Source organism: Ostrea edulis, chromosome 2 (assembly GCF_947568905.1).
Source record: "Ostrea edulis chromosome 2, xbOstEdul1.1, whole genome shotgun sequence".
Classification (NCBI taxonomy): Eukaryota; Metazoa; Mollusca; class Bivalvia; order Ostreida; family Ostreidae; genus Ostrea; species Ostrea edulis.
Genome location: NC_079165.1, coordinates 15,162,126 through 15,182,732, shown reverse-complemented (window position 1 = coordinate 15,182,732; position 20,607 = coordinate 15,162,126). Strand labels below are relative to the sequence as shown.

The window sequence follows — 20,607 nt, the reverse complement described above, 5'->3', positions numbered from 1 at the left end:
TGAAACACCAGTACCATTTATTACGGAAAGTCTACAAGAGGGGTTACTATGACAACCGTAGTATCACAATTCCCATGAAAATATAGTCAACTACAAAATATGTAAAAAAAAAAAAAAAAAAAAATAAATAAATAAATAAAAAATAAAAAAATCATAGATTCATTAATTTTCAGTGACCTATACAATCACTACCTTAGAGCGTTCACCCAGCCTAAATATCGTTACAAAACACGAATTGTGATAAAATACAAATATGAATCTTTACTGGACATAAAAGTGGTGCAAAAGAATTTATGATAACAAATAAGTGGGCTTTTTTGTTCGATAAAAATATTAGAATAAACCCGGCAAATACAATACCGAATTTTTTTTGATTTGTTAGAAATTCGAAAGGTAGTTGAATTTCCACTAAACGTAAGAGTGTACCGCATCCCTAACGTCTACTGTGCACAACGTGAGTGCATAGTAAAAGCAACTTTTACCTTCTTTCTGTCATAATTCAAATTTATGTACGGTAACTTCAAAACTAATTTTACAATGAAGATGGCGATCGTTTACATTTGATGATAAATATGTTGTCTCTTTTTATCATACATAGTGACTTGTATTTTGATTAGATAATTCGGATATTGAAATTCGAATTTCGTATTTTGAATCTCGAATGTCGACTGAGCCTTCTGGGCGTTTGTATGGTTTGGCTTTCCAATAGATCCACTTACGAGATATAGTGATAACAAGCATAGCGGATTAGATGAAGAATATTGCACGTTGTACATGTTATTTAAATGAAAAACACCTTTATTAGACATGTCCAAGCGCAAAGATGCATGTAACTACTTTTTAGTATACATAGCATTGTAGACAAATACACTGAGCTTATTATAGGTTATTCATGAACATATTTTAAACCATTACGAAGATCTTATGAATTGTAGCCTTCTCCCGAAAAACGTCAAGAAAAAAATCGGAGAGGGCTACATTATTGTAGCTAGTCGATAGGTATCGTTTGTCCAGGCAGTACCTCTACGCACAAACAGATTTAGTGCGGGGAGATGTAGAACATCCTACGAACAGAAGCAGTTTAAAGGCTGTACCAGCTGTCCTTCAAGTAGATAACATGATGTATTATTGTCTGCATACATATATATAGACCTACAGGTATATCATATTTGTTTACAAGAATGTGTTACTTTCTCTGATAACTTTGTGCCATAAGATCAATAGTAATTTTGTATATTCTCGCAAAAACCATGCTTATTCAATGATTGATTGATCATTTATGCTTTTACGCAGTCAAGTCAGTTTTTAAATCGAGGCAAGCTACTGACAAACAAGTTGATAATACAAGGGTTTCAACAGTCTCGATTGAAGTCAGCATTTCGCAAATTATATGGTCGTTATAACGATCTAGTTCGTCAATACAACCTATCATTGAGTCAAATGATGTCTGACATGTTTCATATCGATTGTTAGGCCGTTCTCGGCACACTGATTTTGACTAAGGATAACTCCATTTACCTGAATAGGATATATTGGGGTCATGGCGGGTGTGACCGGTCAACAGGGGATGCTTACTCCTCCTAGGCACCTGATCCCACCTCAGGTGTATCCAGGGGTCCGTGTTTGCCCAACGATCTATTTTGTATTGCTTGTAGGAGTTATGAGATTGATCGCTGTTCGTTATCTTCACCTTTCATTTGGCAATATTTAAGTCAATTTACGGCTGGTTTTTCCAATATGCTGAGTATTTCAAGCCTTTTTGTTTTACAAAATATGTATGTCATATTAGGTCCTTATTTCAACACACCCCTTCACACGAACTATATGTGTATTTTGCCACATACCCATAAAACTGTACGCACGGTGCTATCCAATGCCTTGGTGGATTCATACTTATTATTAGTATTTCAAATATGAGAAAGAAATGGGAAAATAAATTGTAGGTGAGTACATTAATCCCCAACCATTCTCCAGCATATTGCCCCTCCCCTCAACAAGTATGGAGGGACCATTATTTGGTTTGTTAAAGTCATTAACAAACTGCAATCATAGATTTTTGACTGAACTAGGGAAGCAGTTTTTGCGCGTCAGAGCGTCGGGTCTCGCACGGTATATATGTTCAATTTTATAACCTCATGCACTGAAGAGTTTCGATACGACTTACGACAAAAGAAGTTCAGATATACGATTACGATACGTTTTGCAAAACGGTCCTACCATACACCGTAAGTTCTTCAATTTCATTACTTAGGACTAGAGGTGTTTGACCTGTCCACCATCGTAACTGCATTCCCGCGAATATAACGCGGTATTTCACATGTATCTCAGATGTACTGTGTTCCCATGCGGGGTGACTATCAGTTACCTGTCGCGGTAAGGCCACAGTTTTTTTATTTCTTGGTTTACGGATCCACCGACCCTAATTTCTGGGGAATCGGAAAAAAAATAAAATGCAAATTTTTACTATTTTAAAATTCCGCCGATTCTACCCAACATGTCAAATCGAAAATAAAAATAAAATGCATTTTCAGTTTTACGAATAAAAAATCGTGAAACGCAAACCCATTGATTTGTATTTGGTAATCACTATTCGGTTTGCGAAATATCTGTATTCCTATTTTTATAAACCATGTAAACAGATATGGCTACGCACGATGACAGTGACGATACCTATATCGTTCTTGTCGACGAAACAGATGCCAGATGGCATTTCATCACGAAAAAAAATTGATAGAAATAAATATTTCTCATACAATTGGCGGTATTCTCGCTGCTAACATAACACAAAATGCAATGCTATTTGGGCGTTTAAAGATGAGAGGAAGGTACAGTTGTTAGCGACTTTACTAGATAGGATTGTTCTATCGTTAAAGTGATAATGTCCTACGGACCCGGTTTGAGTGTGGTGAGGACCTGTACCGAGACACAGTTAGATTATTCTAACTAATGACTTCATACCACAGCAGTACATGTCATAATAAATGTATTTGAATACATGTACGTGCATCTCTGCCGTCAAAAATCCTAACAGGGAATAGAACAGTGTGAGAAATTGTTGGATGCTTTTGATATTATAATGAACGCCTGTTAAAAAAAATATATGACCAGAAAGGTATGCATATTTCTCGTAAATTAGTATACCTTGTGTAGTTGTGGAAATAATTTGAGTATCAAATAAAAATGAAAAACAAGAAACATTTCTTTCAAAAAGATGGTAGATAATTCCATGGGCATGTCTATGTGGGGAAAATGGGGTTAAAATTATTTCATAGGGGTATAAACATTCTGAAATTAAATATGGAATTACTACATACAATTGTAATAGTGCTTATATTATATTTTTTTTCTTTATGTTTACAATTTGTAAATGTAAAATCTTTATTGAGCATATACAGCAAAATTACTAACAACATTATATAAATACTGGATACTTTACAACATCAAAGAGATATGACCTTATACATTCTCGGCTTATGTTTTACCAAAGTGTAACATAGATACATGTATATAGTTATACACTGAATTTGAAATTGCATTTTTTTTTTCAAAATTCATAACGTACTAGTCACTCTAAAGACTTTTTTATCTAATATTTTTAAAATACGTTTTCTTTATTTGTATTCACGAAATAATGTTAATGATTTATTGAAAATAAAACAACGATAGATATTAAAAATGTTTTTGTTTTTTCGACCGACCCTAAATTTTATTTTTAAAATCCGTAAACCAATAAATTAAAAAACTTTAGCCTAACGCCTTTCAAAAAGTCGGATCAGATTAATGTGAGTTTATTGCTGAAGGGTGATGTGATCAAATATGTATTCCTTCAAACTTATGAATTTGTTCTTTTTGTTTTGATTATTCTCTTTGATTATTTCAATTCATCAGTGATTTATCTCTTACTGATTGTATGGAAGATCAGTAGATTCGAACCTGGTGCTATGCATGACTGTCAAACAAAGAATAGATGGATTGATTGATTGATTGATGTTTTCCGACATTTTTCAGTTATATGGTGGCACCAAGTTTTTATTGGTGGAAGAGAGAACCCAGACACAATATACCTGAGAAGAGACCATCGACCTTCCGAAAATAAACTGGGAAACTTTCTCACTTACCGGCGCGAGTGGGATTCGAACCCGCGCCGACAGAGGTGAAAGGCCGTGTGATTTTGAGCGCGATGCTCTAAAACCACTCGGCCACGGAGGCCTCTACAAAGTATAGAAAAATCGAGGGTTTTTAAATACAATCTATAATCATAGATTGGTTTTATTTCTTATGTATTCGTGTAAGATTAACCCAACAATATTCTTTATGTCATACGAGGGATTAACCAATTTTCAACAGTCTAGGGTCTGAATCCTACACCGTTCTGTATTCAACGTTGAAAAATGACACACACACACACACACACACCGGGGTCATTTTTCAACCCAAGTCAAAATTCGTCCTTACATAAGCATGCTTCATAAAGTACGTCAGAATTGCAGTTCGTACCATCATTGATTTTCAAAACCAAAAAATACAATTTTATATCATAAAATGTTTTATATGCAAGTTATTTACATTTCATATGTCGTTATGGACATGTAGAATAAATTGGTTTGCCTTGGTTATGGAGCATATTGAATTCCGAGCCCATTTCACGTCGAACCCGAACATAATTACAAATACGAATTTCTAAAATACCATATATGTGATAAATATGGAAATAAAATTTACCCCCCCCCCCTTCCTCCTCCCATTTGAAACCCGATATCTAACATCATATTTATAATAAGGAATTTCAGCAATTGAGAGCCCTTAGTGTATAACTTACATATTGTAGTACATTGTATTTTGGTATTTACTTTTGTTACCTTTATTTGTTTACTTCTTTTGGTTTAGTATGTGGAGGTGGACTATTATTTTCTTGCGCCACTTTCTTGTACTGAATGGTGGGTCACAATGGGGAATCAAAGTGTTACATGTCGATATAAGGGAGATATCTTTAATTATCTCTTGAACTATTTAAGCTAGGGATTTATATTTTGTATATTAACTTTACATATTTTACGTAAAGCCCTTTCATGTGATGCATTGGTATGTGATCTTGTGACCTTGACCTGGAAGATTGACCTACCTTTGATAAAAAAAATTGGCCTATACAATATGTCCTGAAATATTTAAGATAGACCTTTCACTTTGACCTTGAATTCGGAATTTGACATACTTTTAAGAAAAGATAACCTATCAAATATATTCCTAACTATTTTCGATGGGGATTTTATAATTTGTATATAGATTCTTTATGGCAAGACCTTGCATACAATGGTGTGTGACCTTTTGACCTTGGAGTTTGACCTACTCTTTAAAAAAAACATGACCTATCCAATACCTCCTGAACTTTGTAAGGTAAGCCTTTCATATTTTGTATATATGATTTTGACAAGTGTGAATGTCACGGGTCCTCGGAGATGATCTTAAAAACGGATGCCCCGTGTCACGGTAGGTGTGGCACGCTAAAGAACCCTCGCTGCTCAATAGCCGTAAGCGCCGAGCATAGGCCTAAATTTGAAACCCTTTACCGGTCTTGGTGACGTCTCCATGTAGGTGAAAAATTCTCGAGCGAGACGTTAAGCAAGATACAATCAATCAATCAATAGAAATATTACCTATTTAATATCTCAAAATCAAGATTTCAAGTTCTGTACATGCAAGGTGAAGATAACGAACAGTGATCAATCTCATAACTCCTACAAGCAATACAAAATAGATAGCTGGGCAAACACGGACCCCTGGACACACCAGAGGTGGGATCAGGTGCCTAGGAGGAGTAAGCATCCCCTATTGACCAGTCACACCCGCTGTGAGCCCCATATCCTGATCAGGTAAACGGAGTTATCCGCAGTTAAATCAGTGTGCCAAGAACGGCTTAACAATCGGTATGAAACACGTCAGACAGCATTTGACCCAATGCGAGGTTGTATTGACGAATTAGATCGTTATAACGACCATAGAATTTGCGAAATGCTGACTTCAATCGAGACTGTTGTATATAGGTTTCTTATGACAGGATCTTCATACCATACTATGATCAATGACCTAATGACATTGGACGTATCCAGAACAGGAAGATTTTACGAATTCACTTTCAGTTATGCTGTGATTCTTTGGGGGCTAGGTTCATTGCCAGAAATAGTACCGTTTTGCTAATTTGCATAATTCGCCATTTTGAATTCCAGATAGCCAATTGTCATACAAAGGAATATATAAGGGAAAAATATTTAACATCAATTTCCCATGCTACATACCTTGAATTTCTAAAATCCTAAAGAGGAGAAGTTACATTCGCAAAGGAATTACTTCTGTTTCCCCAAAATGGCAATAAAATATGTATAAAAGTGAAGGTTCCCAGAACAATTTAAAACATGAGGCGCAAAATCACCATATTTCCAATCACTCTTCATAAAAAAGATAGCAAAATGCTATATAGTGTCAACTTCAAACAAACATAACAAATCGTCTGCTCATTGTTTGGAAAATCCTAAAGGTATTTATAGAAACTGTTCCATAGATAAACGTTGAATAATGTTTTCGACATTCTTCCTTAATTTTTCAAGGTTCCTCGCTTGATTAAAAATGACGACCTCCGTGCTTTTTCACTGGCGAACCAAAGTACAATACTATTAACCCAAGAAGTGTACTTATCATTCTATCTGCCGGTAGGTGACATATTATTAAAGTTCGATAACTCCACTAAACTTCCGTTCATATAAATATATTTCCCCTAGGCCTAAATTTAGAAAGCTATGAGAGAGATATAGAGGGAGAGAGGGAGAGAGGGGGCCTTATGTGACTTAGCAGCTGGTTTGCTGTGTATTTGCATTTGATGTTTGGCATTTAGTGCAATTCGTGAATATTAAACTTCACAGATTCTTGCCAGTTATGTTTATTGTCATAGACCACTTTGGAAATGGATGGAACGGTAGTGTGTATGTGGGATGGGGGTGATCCATGCATATAGGCCTAATGTAGTACTACCCTCTCAATCAATTAAAAACAAATACCGATGAATTTCATTGTGTTCCGATTCGTGAAGAATTGCATTGGTGATAACCCAAATTTCGCGTAAAATTCATTGATTTGAATTTGAGCCACCTTTGATGTCGTCATTTTTTTTTTCGAATGCAGGCAAGACTCTAGCAAATATAAACACAATTTTTCTTAAAATCCGCCACAATAAAGGAAGTTGGAGACAGAGATAAGAAATCGCTGTTACCGGTATATAAATGTTTCTTTGACTTGATGTTCGGACCAGTATATTTCCGAACCAGAAAAGCTTTCCGCGAATACCTGCAGTTTTTGCACCTGTGCGGCATATCTGATGTGGTTTCAATTTCCATTTAATACCCATTCAAATCAGTACAAAAACCAATAATTTCGCATTTGTTAAAAATTAATACTTCTATGTGTGATACAATTTTTCCTACTCAAAACATCGCTTGGGGAGAACTCTTGTATATTACGTCAAAATTAACGTCAAAGTTGGTGACGTCAACAGTTTAATATAGAGTTTTCCGTTGATTATATTACAGCTGCTATGGTAGATAAAGGATAACAATGGTCATTTTCATAAATGACACATTATCAAATACCAAATTTAGTATTTTGGTGAATTTTCTTGACAGTGCAGATTTTGTCTAAAGCCGTACCTTATCTTTTTGAAATCTTTTTAAGTTCGAACAATATTTTAAGAGATGAATCTACATGTATATACCAGTAGTTATTAGCCTATTGAATTATGTATTCTCCTCGTTTTTCTTTCTCATAGTCATAGAACTCTAAATAGCTTGTTTATTAAAAATACCGTATTCACGACGTCGTCACATGTGCATTCAAACGTCATTGAAAGCAATATTGATTATGACGTCACAGCTCATGAATAATAATGTCGAACATATTTCTGGTTATGTGGGTCAATGTATGGTCAAAATATTTCATGAAAATACAGATTGATAAAACACCTTTAAAACTCTCAAAAGATGAACAATGGCAGGACCAAGGTAACTTGTGTGAGCGATGTGGCCCATTAACCACTTCTTTAAAGCTTGTGACAGGGGCAGAGGGATTGAAATGGGTTTAATAACAGGAAAGTAGTCAGAGAAAACTTACAGGGTGATGAGGGAAGTGTCTGGAATGTCAGGGGAGTGTTTGGAATGTCGGGGAGTGTTTGGATTGCCAGGGGAGTGTTTTGGAATGTCGAGGTAGTGTTTGGATTGTCAGGGGAGTGTTTGGATTGTCAGGGGAGTGCGTAGAGTGTCAGGGGAGTATTTGGAATGTCAGGAGAGTGTTTGGATTGTCGGCGGAATGTTTGGAATGTCGGGGGACTAATTCAAAATATAGCCTACACACATTTTCTAATTTACGTGTATGTTCTACAGTAAGCAGTGAACGCTAAGACCCACGGGTTGCTTGTCTTGGAAGACTTTTCTGTAGGTGTTGTAAAAGGACAATACATCTCGTTATTTTTATTGATAGATGGTCCCAACTATGTGACAATTCAGTATACCAGCGACCGTGAGGAATTATGGGAAGGACGTGGAGAGATAACCATCACTTGTAATGCAGACTGTAATCCACGATGTAATTATTGGATACGTCACAATGGAATCTACGTATCTACAGAAAAGACATATGCGTTCAGCATGGATCGGAAAAAATCGGGAGAGTACAGCTGCGCAGCCAGTAATTCTGTGTCGACTTTTGCAATTTTCTCTGAAACTATGACGCTTGATATCAAATGTATGTCCAAGATTAATGAGAAATTGATGAATATAAAGTAATGTTTCATATCAAACTAAAAGGAGTAATAATTTGTATAGGTTAAGTGTACAATCAAACTAAGGAGATAATGGTATGAACAATGAAAACTTGTTGATTTGCATTGAAACCAGTAGAGAGGTTATGTCAAGTTTAACAGAGTAACTTTTTATACAGTTTTTGGTTTGATTGTGTAGCAAAGAGCAATACATCCAGTTATTTATTTTATTTATAGATGGTCCTAGCAATGTGACAATTCAGTATACCAGCGACAGTGAGGAATTATGGGAAGGGGGTGGAAAAATAACCATTACTTGTAATGCTGACTGTAATCCGCGATGTAATTATTGGACATTATACCACAATGGAAACTGGTTTTATACACAAAAGACGATGTCGTTTATCATGGATCGGGAAAACTCGGGAGAGTACAGCTGCTCAGCCAGGAATTCTGTGCAACGGACTAATGTAAATTCGTCTAACATTGTCAGACTTCATATCAAATGTACGTGAAACATTAATATACTCATCATATTGCAGTAAATATATAATCATACTTTACGTTTACTCAATCGGTGTTTTACAAAAACATTCAATGATAATTGGAAAATAATACAACATAATGTAAATTCCCTGAACGATATGAATATTACAGATAGGGCTGTCAGATTATCATCCATAAAGAAGACGATTTCACTTGAGGTAAACCGTGACCTTCCATCCAATGTTGTGTGTACCATTGACTGTAACTATGAAGGCTGTGATTCTTCTTCCATCACGGTTCTGAGGAATTCCGAGGTCTACCATACGATTGACACTAACCAGAGCATATTTCCAAGTCGACAAGCGGTTGTGTCAGACGACGGAAATTATAAATGTAAATTATCTGACAACACCAAATCACATGAAAACCTCCAACTTACCATTCTCTGTGAGTCATGTTTCTTTATCTAGATAATGAGTACAAACTGTAAATTGTATCACAATGTTTTCACCGGGACCGATACCGGGTTTAAATCAGTACAGATCCGCCTGGGGGTTGTTAAAGTTTTTTTAGCATGTTTTCATACTTAAACTCAAACTCCGTGTTCTAAATCGTACTCATACTCAAAAGAAGTACATGCTCAAGATTTTTTGAGCATGCTTCGGAGTTCTTTGAGTTGTACTCAAAACATACATTGCTGAGTTTGAGTATGAGGACAGTAAAAGTTTTACAACTGAAGACCGAGACCGGGTTTTGAACAGTACCAATAAGGTGTCTCCGATCATGACGTGTTTTGTTTGTGACAAACTATCAAACATTGACGAATCGAGATGAACAGTTATATACATGCCGAAACACTTGAGACACTAGTGCTAACTACTTTGATTTTAACAACGTTACTATAGAATAGAATACATCAATCAATATTTTACTTACATTTTTTAGTTAAAAGTATCGTTCAGTCTACATGTAAAACTTATACGGTACCAATTTTGATGCACCAGATGCATGTATATATACGTATAATTCAAAACGAATCCCTATGAACGGCATATCAACCAGTAAATTATTATCTATGAATAACTGACATAATTATTTTCGCTCATTCTTTATTATATACTGTTATGTTTGATAAATGTATGTGAAAAAATCTAATTTAAAGATGGACCAAGAAACGTCAGAATTATGAAGGACAAAGAAAACGCTGATGCTGAAATTTTTCTGAGAGAATGGTATAACTATACAAGACTGACATGTTCGTCAGAATGCAATCCAGCATGTAACATATCGTGGTATAAAGATGGGAAGCTATTGTCTTATGAACGAAACAAGATATTTTCTATTACATCCTACAGACAACATTCTGGAAATTATGAATGTAAAGCAAGTGGAATAGAAGGGACCGTATCGTCTAAACAAGTGAAAATAACAATTCACTGTAAGTATCAGTTATATGTGACGATATTCTTGGTCAGTTTCTCTTACATCTCGTTGAACTATGAGGAGTATCAATTATACCTAATTCAAGGGACATTTCATTATCAATACGAATTTGAGGTATCCAAAACTTTACATCAGCTATAGACTACTGAGAGTCAAATACAATACTGGTGTATACAGTAAAACATTTCTAATCCGACATACACTGGGATATAATTTTGTTTGTCGTAATTCACAGTATGGTGGCATGAACAATGGCAAAACAATGACAATATGACATTGAGAGTGGATTAAGGGTTCGAATGTCTGGCTTACACAGGTGTCGGATTAGGCAGTTTTCACAGGATAACGAATACTGACTGCAAGATTTATTCTAAAATTTAAAATATCTCTTCCCCTGATTTCTTAAACATTCAAATGAGGAAAATTCATACCTTATATTAATTTTACGAAAAACACTGACACGACTTGTAACCTTCGCATGGGTAATTTCCACGTTATGTCATCAAATATGTTAATAAACTTACAGATTTGTGTGAATTTTTCCGTATTCCATTCATTATATGAGTAAAGAGTTTCACATTATTTTATGAAGTCGTCTTGTAAAATATCGAGCAGTTTGAAAAATTGATTACATGTTGAAATGGGTTGATTCGGTTGCCCTTATTCTGAACTTCAGGAAATATTGTAGAAGACGTGTGGGAATGCACTATCATATTTTAGACTTTCCCAAGACTGTAATAGTAATACCAGACAGTTAACAATAGAAGATAATTTAAATAAAATGTGTCATATCATTTAAATATTACTATGTGATAGCAAACGATTTATATTAACTGATTACACATTGGAAGTGGAGTGCTTTGTTTCCTTTATTCCATTTTTTAGAAAATATTAAAATCCATACCTTATTAATTAATCATATATATCATTGTCTTTAGATTCAACCAACATTGTGAAAGTAATACCAGACAGTAAAGTTTATTATTCAAGACGAGGAGGAAGACCACTGGAGAATATCACATGTCAAGCGGACTGTCTGCCGGAGTGTACTTTCACGTGGAAGATAGAAAATCCATACTGGTCGTCCCAATACGGGTGGGAATCAGACTTTAATAAAGGCGATACGTTATTTGCAAATAGAACGTTTCAATATAACGATTATAGACGCTTTAAATGTGTAGCAAGGAATTACGTCGACAACAGAGAAAGTAACTGGATAAGAGTCTACGTGACGGGTGAGTAGTATTTGATTGAAAATTCCGGCATGTTTTGAACTTTAACAACCCTATACAGATTTGGAGGATCAAGATACCCGCATATTACCAGGGCATTATTTATCACATTTGTTGATAACAATTTTTTCTAAGATGGATGAAACTTGTGAGTTATGATATGCTTATGGATTCATCAACAATGTAACCTAAACACACAGGCTATATTCTGTTGTGTGAATCATTCGTGTAAAATTAGAGTGTACAAGTCAAATGTATTCTGTGTAATATTGCGCTGTCTGTTCCTATATTAAATCGAAAATCCACACCACAAACCTAATTAAAAGACGTATATAAACAAGAGTCACTATACAACTTAATAGCATAGTATTACTTATATGTAATAGTATATTTCTTATCTCTGTTTAGAGGGACCGGACAACGTAAGAATTACAACAAAACATTCACGTGGAAGAGAACACGAGCCGTTTCAAATGGAGTGTTCGGCTACTTGCAAACACGGATGTCTATCCTACAGTTGGTTTCACGAGAGAAAGTTAACTCACAGTGAGGAACTTCTTCACTTTAACAACCTTTCAAGGACAGATAATGGAGAATACATATGTGCAGTCACAGACTACTTTGGAACAACCTCTAAATCCTATAATTTAAACGTACAGTGTAGGTATTTCAAGAGGAATATTATGATAATATGAATTGTATTTTGTTCTTCTAATTCATGTATTGTCTACATTATATATTTGTCTATATCAGATGGTCCAGTCAATGTGAGCATTCAGTACACCAGCGATAAGGAAAATTTAATTGAGGGCCAGGGACGCGTATACCTAACTTGTCATGCAGACTGTAATCCAACGTGTTCTTATACGTTTTACCACAATGGTCAATACAAATCATTGAGTCGGAATGGAAGTATGCGTAAAGAGAAACGGAATTCAGGACGGTACAGCTGTTCAGCAAAGAATTATGTAGCAGACTCGCCCAAAAATTCCAGTAATTATGTTGATATATACATACAGTGTAAGTAAAGTGATATCCAATATCGTTTCATTCTAGATAAAATACATGTAACATGTGACAAATTGGTTGATGACTTTTTCATGCAAAGGATGAAGAAGTGTTATTGAATATTGGAAATGAGAAAAGTGAAGATATTCAATAATGATCAATCTCATAGAATCCTAGAAAAATACCAAATTAAAAGTAAGACAAACACTGTCCCCTTGACGAACTAGAGGAGTAACCATCCCCTGTTGACCGGTCACACCCGACATGAGCCCTACATGTATATCTTTATCCGTAATCCGTATTGAAAATCAGTGTTTAAAACATGACCTTCGTTCACTTTTTAAAAGTTTGCAAATAGTAATGTATTGCTGTAAATGAGAATACTGTTATATATTGCATAGTTTACAAAAGAACTGTTTTATTCAATCCAATATTGGCATAGATGAAGTTGTGCATGAACAAAGAATAATGACTTCAATACACAATAGAGACTCACAGGCTTTACAAGTCGCCTAAGTGTTAATCAAAAGTTCACTAGCTCCAAAGGCTAAGAAATATATGAAGAATTATCTATTTAACAGCATTATAAAGCAAGATGTGTGCTTAAACACAAATGCCCCGGAAGTGCCCGTACTGATGCACGATATAACTTCATGTATGTTATATTAACATTAGATGGCTATTTTTGGATTCATCCTATATTCATTACCCGGGGGTTGTGAAATTCACAACTTTGGTACATGTCTTTGGGCTTTTCGTAAATATTCATTTAGTTTTCATAGTGTACCATACATTTGATAAGTCAATCAAATGATGAAGGCATTGATTGAAATTTAAAAAAAACGATATTCCTTTACCGGCTTCAGTTAAGTGCCAATAACATTGAAGATGTTATTTAAATGTTATACACATAGACATTAAATTCCAAGTTTGGTACTGCCCTACAGTCAGAACCTCTATCTCAAGGGTAATGAAATTTACAATTTTGGTAGAGCTTTGTTGTTTTGCTGTTTTTAGCTACACTCAACAATTTTTCAGTTATATGGTGGCTCCCAGGTTTTCTTTATTTGAGCACTCCTGTTCATATGATATAGACATATATTCAGTTATGTGTTTGTAGAGAAGATTTGTGAGCAATGGCCAATTCCCTGCACCCAAGGTTACGGGGGTGCAGAATTTCTTTAAAATTCAATTTTCGTCTCCCTTGTCCCAAACATTTACTTCATACCAAATTTCAAAAGAATTGGATTGGTAGTTATCAAGAGAAGGTTAAACTTCAATTGTTCAATTGCTCTAAATGCAGACATTTGATCACTGTAACCATTTTGGTCAAACATTGGTACCAAACCCCTTAGCTCTTGAGATCATAAAATTTATAATTTTGGTAAAGGGCTACCTGTTTCTTCTAAATATTTATTTAGTTATACCCCGGAACTTCGTTCGGAATCACTCTGTCTGTCTGTCTGTCCGTCTGTCCGTCCGTCCGTCCGTCTGTGCAGATTCGTGTCCGGGCCATACCTTCTTTGTTCTTTGACTTAGGCATACCATCTTTGGCACACGGGTGGATCACCATGAGAAGATGTGTCGAGTACCTTCATGACCTCTATATGACCTTGACCCTTGACCTCAAGGTCAAAATTAAAGTTTTTTTTACAATGGATTCGTGTCCGGGCCACATACTTCTTTGTTCTTTGACATAGGCATACCATATTTGACACATGAGTGTATCACCATGAGCTGATGTGTCATGTACTTTCATGACCTCCATATGACCTTGACCTCAAGGTCAAAATTAAAGGTTTTTATAATGGATTCGTGTCAGGGCCATGACTTCTTTGTTCTTTGACATAGGCATATCATATTTGACACATGAGTGTATCACCATCAGACGATGTGTCGAGTACCTTCATGACCTCTATATTGACCTTGAACTTTGACCTCAAAGTCAAAATTGATTATAGGGTTTTGACATAGTCATACCATAAGACATGGATATATCACCATGAGACTATGTGTCATGTACATTCATGACCTCTTTATGACATTGACCTTTGATCTCAAGGTCAAAATTATAGGTTCATGCCATGGATTTGTGTTCGGACTATATCTTCCATTTTCTTCTACAAAGGCATACCATATTTTTACACTCAGGAAAGAGGTAATTTATACCTATTAACAACACCATTTTGGGAGATTAGGGTAAGCGGGGGGTATTCTTAGTGAGTATTGCTCACAGTACATCTTGTTTTATTTTAATATCAATAGAATTAAAGATGTTACTTGTATTTAAATGTTTTGCAAATACACACTACTTGTCAAGACTGATCCACCCTGGAGTCAGAATCTCTACCCTGTGGATCATGAAACTTATTATTTTGGTACAGGTTTTCCTGCTCTGCTTGTGTATTTAGTTTTGTTTTAGCTCACATGAGCTGAAAGCTCAAGTACACTTCTCTGATCACTCGTTGTTTGTCTGTCTGTAAACTTTCGCATTTTCGACTTCTTCTCCAGAACCACTGGGCCAATTTCAACCACACTTGGCACAGAGCATCCTTAGGGCAAGGGGATGCAAGTTTGTTCAATTAAAGGACAACGCCTTTCTCCCAGGGTAGATAATAATGAAATAGCAAAAATACAATGAAAATATTTTAAAATCCTCCTTTCCACTGGGCAAATCTCAATCAAACTTGGTACAAATCATCCTTGGGTGACGGGGATTCAAGTTTGTTCAAATCAAGGACCATGCCCACTTCAAAAGGAAAATAATTTTTAAAAATGTAAAAATAGGGTGGGGTCATTGAGAAATCTTCCCAAGAACCACTGGGCCAGAAAAGCTGAAATCCGTATGAAAGCTTCCTAACATAGTAGATTCAAGTTTGTTAAAACCCTGGCCTCAGGGGTAGGATTGAGCCACACGGGGATGTCAAAGTTTTAGATGCGAATATTTAGGAAAAATCTTTTTTTTTAAATTCTCTCAAAAACCGCTGGGCCAGGAAGGTACAAATTTACATGACAGTTTTTGACATAGTGCAGATTCGTGTTTGTAAAAATCATGATCTCCGGGAGTAGGATTGGGCCACAATAGGGGATCAAAGTTTCACATACAAATATATAGGTAAACTCTTTAAAAATCTTCTCAAGAACCACTAAGCCAGAAAAAATTATGCTTACATGAAAGCTTCCTGATATAATGCAGATTCAAGTTTGTTAAAGGGGGTGGGGTGGGGTCACTATGGGGGATCAAAGTTTTGCATACAAATATATAGTGGAAACATTTAACAATCTTGTTCTCAAGAACCGTTGGGCCAAAAAAGTTTATATTTCCATAAATATAATGGGGAAATGTATAAAAATCGTCTAAAGAACCATGAGGCCAGAGAAGTTTACGTTTACATAAAAGTTTCCTAGCATAGTGCAGATTCAAGTTTGTTAACATCACGGCCCCCGGGGCTAGAGTGGGGGTCACAATAGGGGATCAAAGCTTTTCATACAATTATGTGGTGAAATTTGTTTAAAAATCTTCTCAAGAAACACTGGGCCGGAAAAGTTTACCTTAACATGAAAGCTTTCCGGCATAGTACAGATTCAAGTTTGTAAAAATCATGCCCCCGGAGGTAGGTTGGGGTCACAATAGGGATACAAGTTTTACATGCGAATATGTAGGGAAGATCTTTAAATATTGGCCAATGTGACTCATGTGAACGATGTGACCCATGGGCCTCTTGTTCTTGCACATATGCGGTTGTAGAGAAATTTGACCTGCCCCGAATGTAGCAAAAGTCCTGAAATTGAACATTTAATCCCCCCCCCCTTGTTCAGAAGCTTATCAATATCAAATTTCATAAGCATTGGAATGATAGCTATAAAGTAGAAGTCAACAGTGCTCAATTACTAACGGACGAAGGACGAATGCATACCAATAGCTATAGGTCGCTTGAGTAACCCAGGTGACCTGAAAAGGTATAAAATATGACATTTTGGATTCATTTAAACGAATTTTAATCTACTTTAATGCAGTTCAAATATGTATCTAATTCTTATAGCTGGAAATCTAAATTTATATTCACAATTTCGTGAATGTTTACTTGATTGATGTCCATTCAGAAGTTCTTCAATTATTTTGGAACGTGACTAGAAAACGTTAACGTATGTATGGCGTTTACTGTCGTAGTAGTGAGAGCTCATTATCGTGTCAATACCTACCATAACACGGGATCCATTTTTAAAGACTTGGAGAAGAAACCGTCACCTGTGATTAATATATTGGAGATTTACCGCGTCAGAGGACCGGGATTGAGACGTTTTGATTTTCTTATATTCTAAATCTTGTTCCATGTCTTGTGATTGGTTCGCGAAAATTATTAGACTAAACAGGCAGATGTCAATACAGAGCAATCACACGACTCGTAACAAATTTTTCGACATCCTCTTTGCGTGTCAGTGGATGACAAGACGACCTGTAAGATCAGTCTACACAAAATTGTGCCAAATAAAAGGGATGATTGATTGATTGTATCTTGCTTAACGTCTCGCTCGAGACTTTTTCACTCATATGGAGACGTCACCAAGACCGGTGAAGGGCTTCAAATTTAGACCTATGCTCGGCGCTTAAGGCCATTGAGCAGTGAGGGTTCTTTAGCGTACCAAACCTACTGCGACACGGGACATCCGTTTTTAAAGTCATCTCCGAGGACCCGTGACATTCACACTTGACGCCGAGCGCTTGGCGATGGAACTGTCACTACCTATTTCAACGACTTAGGTCTGTCGCGCCCGGGATCAGATGGGTTTTGAGTTGAAGAAACTTGTAGGATGACATATCCCCGACCTGCCGCTTGCCCAAAATTCATAGGAAACACTGAAAGTACTTGGTAAAAAGAGCTCCGAAGCCGACACAACCTGTTTGTTTCTTACCTTGTGTGTTTTTGTTTTTTTTTATACAGGTAGAATGTCAATCTTTAAAGCTTAAAAGGCGTGAATCGTATAAACAGAGAAGTCACACATTTTGGAGAAATTACTGCTGAAAAATATTCAGAAAGGCGGGGTGGTGGTAGTAGTGTCCACACTTCAGGTGTCTGTGCGCGAACTCATGACAGTCCAGTTACGAATTAAACGCTATGCCACTGAGCTACCGCGACCGGTACACAGTGAATGTGAATATGTAACCACATTTTCGCATTTTCCTGACCGGCTATGATATGTACATGAAGTAATTTTTTCGTACTTTCTGTTTGACTGGAAACATTTTCATATGTTTCTACGCACGCTGAATCATTTTTATGATTGACCTTAGGTGTCCTCTTGGTATGTCATTTTTTATAAACTTTAATAATGATTTTGCACTACTTCTCCCTTCCAGATAAACCAAGATTAACAGTTCCAGACTTTCCCCAGATCGCTGCCCCTGGATCGCTGAGGCTTAACCTTAATGTTGACAGTTTTCCTGCATCAAATGTGACAATATTCCACAAGGAGGAGAAGTTGAAATTCTTATCCAATTTTACGGGAGGAAAAACGTATGAAATAAACATTAGTACTTGTCTAAATGGAGGGAAATACAGAATTGTTGCTGAGAATATTATTGGAAACAAGTCCGCCTCTAAAAAACTTACTGTTCAGTGTAAGTAACTACAGAATTATTCCAAACTGAACAAAATGTTCCTATAAACATGCCTATTGTCCCACGTAACAGACAATTCCTTACTAAATACAATAACACATCAACACCGATTATTGATCGCTGCAATAGTTACAATATCATGGTTGTGTGCATGTCGATCAGAACTTAGGGTCGCATTACTTGCTATAATATCTGTTATTGATATAAAATGTAATGGTATTCCAAACAATTGTTGATTTGAATATATGATATTGGTAATTATACACAAGGATTGTATACAATTGTGTACACATTCCAAAACATATCCCTTTAAATAATTATGTAAATATTCAAAGTGGGGGAAATGACAGAGAAATCGATACTGACGAAATGCCTATCGCTTACATTGTTACAATTTAATGCTTGTATATCAATTTGAACCGACCAGTACCATGTATATACTTCTGAAAAGTCAAAAAAGCTTCAAGTTTCCTCCTCTGGACGAGATTCATTACTCCACAATAACAAATGAGCACTATTCATCATGAAAATCCTACATCTATGTATTTATTACAAACAAAAAAGAAACGATAGGTATCCTCTTGAAGACCACATGCACAGTTTGAACTAGGAAAATATTTCATCTATATCAATCATAATTCAAAATACAGTCTTGCATTACATTTGTATGAATTACATTTGAAGACGCTTTCCTACAGTAAAGCAATGGGACGCTTTCTAAATGCATGTTTGACAGTACGAGTTTCTTGAAACCGTTGATTGACATTATTTCCCTTATTACACGATTTAATGAGTTTCATGTTCGAACAGTTATGAACGATGTAAAAGATATTTCTAATCTGCAAAGGGTATATCGTAATCTGAAGAGTGTATGGTTAAGAGTGGTATTTCTATTTTTTATTTCAGAAAAACAGAAATTAAATTGTTGTAAATTGTATGCATAGACCAAAGATTAGGTTTTTTTCACGCCTTTTTTTCAACTAGCTGGTGCATACCCTGTTTCTAAGTACAATTAATTCATTGAAGCTATTTTGGGAAGTTATAATACTGTTGATTAAACCTGCTCAGTTTCCCCCAGCATACATGTGTATACCAAGGTACAATCAGATCAAAGTTGAACTGCGTATTCGAGTTATAGTCTTATAAAATCTATACACAATTTTGACAATGTTTTTCATAAAGCTGAAAATTTCAGCCTTTTTTTTTTAATTCCTGTATTCTTAGATCCCTTGTTCACAAATTTAGCCATATTGTTTGACCTCCATAGCTTCAAGGAAACTTATGCTTCTGAGCTTTTGTGCTCATGAGCAAATTCTAGGTGAATCTGTTTTTTGGGGTTTTTTTTCAAAAAGTTGGTTATCATTTCAAAACTAAAAATTACAGCTTTGAATTTACTTCTTGAAAGGTAATCATCATTCAAAATATTTAAGTCATGATTTAAAGTTATCTCTTGTGTGAAATTATCGTCTGCATATGATATACATAACATATTTTCAGGAATATTAATGTGAAATAAAAAAAAATAATAGTGGGTCAAGTAAAGAACCCTGGGGTACACCTGTTTAAGTAACATGTGATAAGTTTCTAAACATCACCTTTTGTGTTCTTTTGATTTGAACGTAGTTTACTGACAATCATACAAAAGGTTGGTTGGTTGGTTGTATGCTGTTAAACGTCTAGAGAATGTTTCACTCATATGGAGGCGTAACCATTGACAACGAAGGGCTCCAAAATTTAGACATATGCTCTGCGCTTACGGCCTTTGGACAGGGAGGGGTCTTTATCATGACACACCCGTTGTACCACGGGACCTCGGTTTTTTGTAGTCTCATTCATTCGAAGGACCGCCCCCATTTAGTCGCCTCTTACGACAGGTAAAGGGTACTGAGAACTTTCTCTAAACCGGATACCCACGGACCTCGACAAAATGATTGGATACAAGTTCCAAAACTTAGATAATCCTTTCCTTTAAATAATATACAATCACATATCTCACACAATGTATAAGTGACTATTTA

General features: G+C 35.8%; 1 protein-coding gene across 4 annotated transcripts in view; it reads left to right on the top strand.

Moving 5' to 3' along the window:
- The window catches only part of LOC125678225 (hemicentin-1-like), a 221,381-nt gene that overhangs the window by 112,103 nt on the left and 88,671 nt on the right, over positions 1–20,607 (top strand). For all 4 annotated transcript variants that reach the window (XM_056156187.1, XM_048919063.2, XM_048919061.2 and 1 more), the window contains exons 6-13: positions 8,521–8,784; positions 9,038–9,307; positions 9,458–9,733; positions 10,449–10,724; positions 11,668–11,964; positions 12,370–12,621; positions 12,715–12,981; positions 18,329–18,589. In XM_056156187.1, coding sequence (XP_056012162.1) covers positions 8,521–8,784; positions 9,038–9,307; positions 9,458–9,733; positions 10,449–10,724; positions 11,668–11,964; positions 12,370–12,621; positions 12,715–12,981; positions 18,329–18,589 — 2,163 coding nt within the window. The remainder of the gene's footprint in view (positions 1–8,520; positions 8,785–9,037; positions 9,308–9,457; positions 9,734–10,448; positions 10,725–11,667; positions 11,965–12,369; positions 12,622–12,714; positions 12,982–18,328; positions 18,590–20,607) is intronic.